At 40.6% G+C, this 9,229-nt stretch overlaps 1 protein-coding gene across 1 annotated transcript in view; it reads left to right on the top strand.

Moving 5' to 3' along the window:
* The window catches only part of IPCEF1 (interaction protein for cytohesin exchange factors 1), a 43,990-nt gene that overhangs the window by 12,913 nt on the left and 21,848 nt on the right, over positions 1–9,229 (top strand). The window contains exons 4-6 of the mRNA XM_009324153.1: positions 2,616–2,689; positions 4,311–4,382; positions 7,356–7,417. Coding sequence (XP_009322428.1) covers positions 2,616–2,689; positions 4,311–4,382; positions 7,356–7,417 — 208 coding nt within the window. The remainder of the gene's footprint in view (positions 1–2,615; positions 2,690–4,310; positions 4,383–7,355; positions 7,418–9,229) is intronic.

The raw sequence follows: 9,229 nt of genomic DNA, 5'->3' as shown, positions 1-9,229 counted from the left end.
CCAAACCCTAGTCATCCACTCACCCACCTGATGGTTTACCTAGCTCAGGCCATGGATTTATTGGTGTGTGAGTGAGAAGGCAGCTGGGTATATTCCTTTTTACAGGGTCTTTATTTTTTTTTCTTTTTTTTAAACCAGGCTTATTGATTGATACTGCAGAGAAATAACTGTCATTGTATACGTTTCTCATCCAGCAATGTGTGTAATAATGGCTTTGATACCCCATGAACTGCTTTTTTGAAGTTGGTCTCTGGTGTTCTTAGACTGGTCTTGGGAACCAAACAGGAATTTCAGTGTTTTTGCTGCACTTGTTCTAGTAAGTGACCACTCTTTTTGGTACAGAACTGCAGGACAGTACATTCTCTATTTTTAGTGCAATGCAGCCCGTGAATAGAGCTCCTCCTTTACTCACCCCTTCTCATTTGCTCATCCCTATATACTTAGTGTACTATGGATCTGGGATGAAAATACTAGCTCAAGGTCTAACTGATTGAAATATACATAAAAAACCAAACCACCTTCTAAAAAGTCTTGTTACTTTTTTTCTTTAGTTAATTGTTATTTTTTCTCAATGAGATCAGTCTCACTAAATTCCAACTTGTGGAATGGAAACAAAAGCTCCCCAAGCCAGGCTCTAAACAAGTTTGACAGGTACAAATTTAATCAGAGAAAGTTAAGAACCCACAGCTGCAAATAAGCACATTTCTGTACAAATGAAACCATGTTGCAAAATCAAGATTTTTTTTTTTTTTTTTTGTCCTGGAGCAGGCAAAACCATTTATTGGGGAAGATGCGAAATATAAACCTCTCATATGAATATTTAATCCATTTAAACTGCAGGAATGATGGTTGAGCAATGATTTATTGTATACCAAAGAAGAGATATGCAGAGGTGCGGGGAAGCCACCCGCTGAAAAATCCATTCTGTATCCATATTTCAGTTCTCGGAGATTCATACTTCCAAGCATTAAAGCTCAAAGACTTGTCTCGATGAACGTCTTTTTATAGTTTCTTCATATTCATGCATAATGTGACTTGAGATGCTGTCAGTCGTCTTCATTTATCCTCTGTCTTTGTAATTGTGTATATTTCACCTGCTTTAACTCGATGTACATTTTCAGAATTTTAATGTGCCCAGGGATGAGGGCTGGGAGCAGCAAAAAAAGTGATTCAGGAAGGAACACTTTCTGTATTTTGGAAAGTACATTTTTTCCTGACATTATGTGCTACAGACTTTTGTCTACATTATTGCTCCTTTTAGGAAGAGTCCTAGTCTTATTGCAGCTGATCAGATGAATGTATATAGATGTAGTAAAGGAAGACGTTTCAGCTGCAGGCAGCAAGAACTGGGATTTGAGGCTGACTGGTAACTTCAGTTTTGCTGGAGCCAGTCTCTGACACCGAGTCCAGCTGACTCGGAAAGGAGATGCCAATGCTCAGTAAACCCACTCCTGTCCAGAAAGGGGTGACTGCATATAAACAGTGTACTGTAAATGTCTGCCTGGCTTTTGCTACCTCCTGTACCATGCCTGAAAATTTTTCAGGGGGAGTGATAGCTGGGTGGCCAAAGCCATCTGAGGCTGGTTTGCAGTGTTTAACAACAGAGCTCAGCTGCGTGGGACCATCCCCTTGCACTGTTTCACCTCCTGGCGTGGGAGCAGCCTATATTGCCTCTGCCTTGCTCACATACAGGTGTATATAGGTGACCCTACGAAATGGTCCATGTTACAGTTACCCAGGGGAGACCCTCCTCGATCTCTACTTAGGATCATTTTGGGTCACTTTTGAATCCCCGTCGCTGTAGACGTGTATTTTTCAAATGTACATAGATCATTATATGTGGTGCTGTTACGCATCTGTGTAACACGTGTGCGTGCTGTATAACGTAACAAATGCTCCTTTGAGACTGTATGTAACATCCAGACCTGAATGGATGATATAACCCTTATTCATTCTCTCTTGTGTCATCTGTCTCTTTTGAGAGGCTTCTGTTTTAGAGCTGAGGTTCAGTAGTTTCATTTTCTGGGGTCTATGCACAAAGCGTGGCTGGTCTCTTTGTCAAAAGAAGTTGTGTGATCACTGATGGCTGCAAAGGAATCGGGTTCCTCCGCCTTCCCGCTGTTTTTAGTCCTGGTTTGATCCAAACCTAAATTTTGCCCTTGACAATTTCAGACTCCGGACTAGGCTTATGACTTACTCATGAATCTTAGACAAGGATGCTCTGATACAAATGCTTCGAGGTGAGGAGGAAGGGGCAATCTACCTCAGCACTATTGTAGGACTTGAGGATCCTTCCTCTTTCAGGTGCTTTGCTATTTGGAAGTGTACAACAAATCCCATGCTCACACTCTGCCACTTGCACAGACAGGAGTGGTGGCTTTCTAGCATCCAGGACTTGCACAAAGAGTAGCTGGTATAGGAATATTTCTTGTTCCCAAATACCAGCCAAAACATTGGGTGTTAATCTGTCCCCATGGTGATGAGCATATATTTTCACACTATAAAAAGCTGTCAAAACCAAGCACTTGTGTGTTAAATATTGTTGAGCATTGGAGTCTAGTAGTTTACCAATTGGTTGATGTGGTGATTTTAATTTTTTTTTTTTTTTACTGCAGGCTGAAAAAGCAGAAGGATTCATCAGACTTCCAGACTTCAGTGTGGACCGAGCCACTGAATGCAAAAAAAAGCAGTAAGTTTATCTCTTGCCCTCAGTTTTGCATGATTTTCACAATGTTGCAAGGAATTGAATCTCAGTAGTGCCTGACAATGAAGCTGTGGGGAGCTCTTCTGTGTTGTACAAATAATGAGTTATTAATTGAGCTACTGAAAGAAAACCATATTGCAAAAACATTTTTGAAAATTCTCTGCCAGATGTGCTCTGTTAAAACTACAAATAAAAAAAGTAGATCAGTATGCCAAATGCTTTTTCTTTTTTTTCCTTCTCTTTCACTGATTATGAGTAAGTTGTATTCTAAGATACCTTCTCTTAGGTGGGGAGGTCAAGAGTGGTGCAAGTAATGCTGCTTCCCTCCAAGTTGGGACTAATCTTTAGGCTGCTGTGGTGCAACTTTGTTTAGCAGGGTACAAATTTCAAAATATTCTCTCCAAACTCCATATGCAGCACTGACTTCCAGCTGCTTCTGAGTACATTTCAAAGGTTTGGAGGGGTGTTGCTGCTGTTCAAAGTTATAAAGATCAGCGTGGTTTCTATTCTGTCCCTCAAGAGAAAGCCTTCGTTCTTCTGTTCGTGTCTCACGCTGACATTAGCTGTAGGTGTTCTTGAGACTAACTGTGGGCTTGACTCCTCCAAAGAAAGGGGACAGCTATTTTGAATATGGGGAGCTTAATTTTGTTTTCTCAGAGGAAAGGTTGAGTCACATAGTACAAGACCACGAGAAAATGTTGCCCTTCACTTCTGCGGCTGTTGGCTGTCAGTGACTGGGAGGAAAACACATGCTCATCACTTATTTGGGATGGGGTAAGTTAGGAGAACTGTCAGGATTGACTGGGGCCACTGGGGCCCAGTCAAATAGTGTGTGCTTCCATGGGACAGAGTCACTCACCTAATGAGGAGCAAAAGAGGGAAGCCACACAGTCTCAGGGTCGGAGACTATGTTTTAGGAAAAAAAAAAAACCTTCTGAAAAATGTTACTGATGGCTGTTCAACTAAAGCACAGTCTGGGGCTGAGACCAACAGGTTAACTGTGGGCATGTCAAGGGGCTACCTCCATTTTCTTTGTTTCCTAGTTGCCTAGTTGCCTTTTCGGTGCCTCCTAAAACTTGTCTTGGAAAAGACAGTGAAGAGTCAATCCCTATTCACCCACTGTGTGCTGCTTGTGATTTTATTGTTCTATACCTCCCTTCTCTCAACTATCAGTTTCCCATGCTGTGGCGTCTTAGCCTGATTAATCACTCACGGAAGCTGTTCCATACCTTGGGTCATCCCTGGCGCTTTCTCTGAACATTTTCCAGGTTTACTCTGCTTTTCTGAGCTGGGGGAAGCAAAGCTGCACACAGTATTTGAGACGTGGGCACACAACTGACTTATGTAAAGGCATAATGAAGGAATTGGTTTTATTCTTCATTCCTTCCTTTTCAGTTCCTGTAGTTTATACCCTCTGAATAATGTGTGGCCTAGGAAATGAGCTAAAAATAGACTAGAGTTTTAAGGAAAGCTATATGGATGGATAAGCTGATCTGGATTAATACAGTGGAGTGAATAAATATTTTAAATAATTAATTCAGCTATTCTTTCTTTTCTTATGTAAACTAGTTTTGTTCACATATCTTCTATTTTTCTTTTCTTAAAGTGCTATTAAGATCAGCCACCCACAGATCAAGACGTTTTATTTTGCGGCAGAAAATGTTCTGGAAATGAACATGTAAGTAGGAGCGACTGGCCATGTTTCATCCTGTCTGACGCCTGAGGACATCCTTTGAAAGTTAATTCTCTCGCTGTCAAGCAATTGTTGACAAAGTTATTCAGGGAATTACTCAGTCTGTTTTGTTTTCTAGTCATTGTATAGAAGGAAAATATTGCAATTTGTTCACTAATGATAGTTGAAATCGGAATCGCATTATTAGCCTGATTTTGATACTAATCTTCCTGACATTTGCTGGTATAAATCCCTTTCCATTAGAGAGGTGCAAAGATTTGATAGCAAGTTCATCACCTTGGGAGAAGTGAGGGAATAAAGGAAAGAGAGGGAAAAGTTTAATATAGTTTTGTCCCAGAAGTTATCTAGGACTAGAATATAATATTGTCTGCTTTCAGAGCAGCATGTCAGTTAACAAGGAGGGTTAAAGGGATAGAAAGGGCTGTTTCTTTAATGTAAGTAAGCATTTACTTCACCGCCAAACTATGTTGCAGTTAAACGATCCTCGTGACAGATCAGAAATATTCTTTCCACAAATGTCCATAAGAACAATAATTAATTCATGCAGTTTTTAATGCAAGAAGTAAAAATGGATATGAAACTGCCATTTAGGAACCACTGAGCTATCAGAAATAGATATTACTTGCTATTGATCCAGTTTTGGCTGATTTAGATACATCTCGTATCTTCTTTGTCTTTTTTACTTCAGATTGCAGTCTGTTCACAATGCTATTGCATTAAATGGCCAAATGCCGGATTACAAAGCAGTACAATTTAAATGGGAAGAGAGCTCCTATGATAGTCAGGTCAGGATTTTAATCATGGCTCTGCTGGTGACCTTTTGAGATTCTTCATATGGCATTGACTGCTCTTTTCCTCTATAAATGGGGAACTTCATACATATTTACCACAACAGAGAAGGATAGAGGTTGAGAGAACGTGTGTGACCTTCCGAAAGGGCTATAGATACAGAAATGTACAATACTAGAGTAGTGCATGTACATAAATATTCATAAATCTGTACTCTATAGATGCGTACAAGTAAATATAGATGGAAAGAACATGTTGCTCTTTGCAACTTGGAGCAGCACAGAGCATACTGGTGGGGAGACAACCATCCGTTTCTGTATCGCTGTGTTTCCTACTGGAGCTCCTGAACAGGATGAGAAGTTCTTGAGGCAGATGAGCTGAGGATGGCTTAGAATGAGGGACTGCTGGACAGGAATATTTCTGTAGAGAGAGTAACCCTGGTTGAGAGAGAAGAGAGGGAAGGATGTAGGGAGAAGGAAAAGGAAAATTAGAGCTAATGGAGGACATTAGTGAGCGCTAGCAGCCAGTTTGGAGCCTAGCTGGAAATTCTCAGTGTCTTAATGACACTTTTGAAATGTTTAGTCTCATGTGAGTGAGTGATTGAAGTCTATGCAGGTGTCCCAGCTCTTATGCCCCCAGAATGATTTTCTTCAAACTCCACTTCTTGAGTAAATTTCATTTTGGCTTAAAGCTCGGTAGCCTACCGTTAAAGCAGCTTGCATTATACTGCACTAATACTAATTCCTCACTGTTGTAACTGATGATGTTTTCCTTGGCAAAGTATAAAATACATGCATTTAATACATAAAGTACACACATACTCACGCATATGTCAAAACAGACTAAAAGACATCTGTTCTCTTGGCTTCAGTTCCACAAATACATATGCATGTGAGTGGTTCCACTGAACTCACCGGGGCATTCACGTGTGTCGAGTTACTGGTGTGCATAAATGCTTGATGGATCATGACCTTTCATAACTCTTCATGCATATATATCTATGAAATCAACAGTGGATTTATTAAGACAGCCATTTTCTTCATTAATTTAGCATGTATTTGCCATTGTCACACACACATGAAAAGTAAACGCGTGCTGGTTAGCTGCATGCATTTACCTGTCCTGTTGCACAATGTTACTAGTGATCTGTCTGACCTTGTGGTTAATGAAGTCCTGTATTTTTCAGCAAACCTTTTCTTTTGTTTAGATTTTTTATTTAAAAAAATCATTCTGTTATGATTAGCTGTTAGAATAAAATCAATAATCCACTCAGAGATGTTTTCTTGAATTGTTATGTGGTTCTATTGTTCATACTGCAGTCTAAAAATCCAGTCGCTTTGACACTGATCTTACTAGCAACTTTCCCATTGCTTCAGTAGAATCAAGATCAGACGCAATGTTTTTTCAGAGTTAATGAATCTTAATTCCTGCCCTTCATACATTCCCTATTTAGGCCTTGAGTTTCAATCTGAAAGGCTTGAGCTTTTTTAGTTGTTAGTTTCTTAAAACCTTAATAGATCTGAATGACCTACAGGCAAACACAATATACAAAAAAGTATATCCAGGGATTGTTTCTAGCACTAGAAAAATGCAGCCACCTGGGAAGAGAAATGAAAAACCCTGTTAATATCTTAAAGCAACACAGGAAGTGAGACTTACTAAAACCAAAAGTACATCGGGAGTTAAAGAGAGCAGTATATAATGGTCAGAAAATCTAGTTTTAAATGGCTTAGATTCTTAGACTGTGCTACAGTAGCTTTGACCGGGGGCAGCTGACATCATCTTCTATGGCTCCTGTGCCTTTTGCTGCATCTCAGGTGAAAGATGACACCTCAACAGCAGGACTAAGCCACTGACACTGTGTTATAGCACACATACTTTTCCTTTAGCTTCCCCGAATGCAACTCCTTGGGCATCAGTAGTGCTTTTTTCAGGATCGGGGAAAGATGTCCTAGGCAACTAGTCCTGCTCACCGTGGGCAATATTAGTATTCAGGTAACTTGTGCCTTTCTAGAGGGTGTTCTAAGAAATAGAAGGAAACTTTGACATTTAGTCTTCAGGTTAATGAAAATAGATGTAGTAACGTAGAACACACCTGAAAGGGGCAAAACTCTGTCCGAACAGCATGCAAGTATCCCTAACTCTATATTCCCTCTGTTTCAAACACAGGTGGCTAAGCAAGCTGGGGATGGCTGTAGACCCTCAGGCACCCAACGGGAAGAATGAGGAAGGTATGCTCCTAACGGTGGTTTCAGTGTGTAACTACATCATGTTCTTCACAGTTTTTGCTTGGCCAAACTTTTGTCAGCTCTTTTCTTTCTTTTAAATTGTCAACTTGGGTCCGTCTATCAACTGAGCTCAGAGAAACCACACTGACACAGCACAGACTAATCACAGAAAAAGAAATAATGGTGAGAAACAGTGCCACTGAGAGACACTCAGTGACCTTGTGAGAGGTGTGTAACTACTTTCTGGCAGTTTGCTGGCTTGCTATGCCTACCAAGAGAAACAGCTGTGCCACTCCGGGTTTGGAGTTGCTAAGGTATGTTACAGGAGTTGTGCTATGGCCCGGGAGCTCGCTAGCTTGGGAACATCTTGTGCAATGTAGACCTGTCCCTACTGTCTCCTCCATTTCTGGGGGTTTCAACAACAGTAATGTCAGGCGGGTGGGGGTGGTAGTGGTGTACTGAAGCCTACAATTTCCTTCAGAGCCAAGCCCAAGAGTTCATTATGGAATGAGTAATTTAAAAAGTTCCTTAATAATTTATTTATTGTTTAATTTGCACACTGACATAACACAGCTTTTTGGTGGGAGGATACTTGCACTCAAATCACAAATCTGGGTAGAGGACAAAGCAAGGCAGCTGTCAGAACACTTGGAAAAGCTGTTGGTGAGGACACGCGTGATGGGAGCTGGTTTAGAACGAGAAGCGCTGTGGGTAGTATTATGTTAGCAAACCGGGGATGAACTCTGACCTGAGGAATATGTATCTTCTTCTGGGTTTCTGACTCTCCATTTTTAGAGTATTGGTACCCAGTGCCTTTTTTAGAACTGCTCAGGTTGTGAAGGAGCTGACATTATGAAGAAGAAACTGGTATTTGTAGTAGTATGAACACTTAGGTGATGCAACCATTTTGTCTGAGCGCTAAAATGCTCCTCTCTGCACCCTTTCTGCTGTTTCCCAGAATAAGGTTGTGGTTTATGTCCAGGCTTTGGACATGTAATGCCATTATTGATTAGTCTGATCTGGCTCTGTTTATACTCTGGCTCCGTTTATACTCTGCCATTAAAAGCAGCTTTGGGGCTGGTAAACACAGATACCACCGATTTCTGGAGATTCAGCAGGTCTCATCAATTTCTTTGTTTTCAGTTCATGGTTCCTCCTTATTTCTTATCAGGAAACTTGTTAATTTCCATACCCCCAAATTCCTCCAAAATGCCTGTGTCCTCTTTGAACCCAATTTGGTATCAAAACAGTCTGAGATAATTAGGATAAAGGGCTATATTGAGTATTAGGCTGTGTAGCAAGAACTGCATGGTAATTGTACTTGGGGAGAAAGTGTCCAAACATGTTTTCACAAAGGAGAGTTTGATGGAAGATGAAGATGGTCATAATTCTATACATGAAAAATATTTTTTTTAAAGCCTCAAAAAATGTAGTATTGGTTGTGTTGGCTGCGTTGAGAATTATAAAACAATTCAAAATGAGTAAGCCCACTAATTTAATTAAAAAAAAAAAGACAGAAAGATACAAAATAATCCACTCAATAACCTCTGCAGCAGGTTATCTAATGACCCTTCAATAAACATAACATAGCCAAGACTTCTTCAGCTTTTAAATCTGGTGGCCCGTTTCCCCTCCAGAAAAAGGCACCCTGATTCTGGTGTCAAACACCACTTCATCTTTCCACATGTGTTTTGTCACAGGTGCTCCAGCAGCTGCCTTGAGCGTGGGTTCAGCACCCCACTGACATGCCTGGGTAGACGTGTCCTTGCAGAGGCACTGCTATGTTTCAGAAAAATGCTGTCATTACCCACAGTC

This window comes from Pygoscelis adeliae, unplaced genomic scaffold, assembly GCF_000699105.1.
Source record: "Pygoscelis adeliae isolate BGI_AS28 unplaced genomic scaffold, ASM69910v1 Scaffold105, whole genome shotgun sequence".
Taxonomy (NCBI): Eukaryota; Metazoa; Chordata; class Aves; order Sphenisciformes; family Spheniscidae; genus Pygoscelis; species Pygoscelis adeliae.
This window is presented reverse-complemented; position numbering and strand designations above follow the sequence as displayed.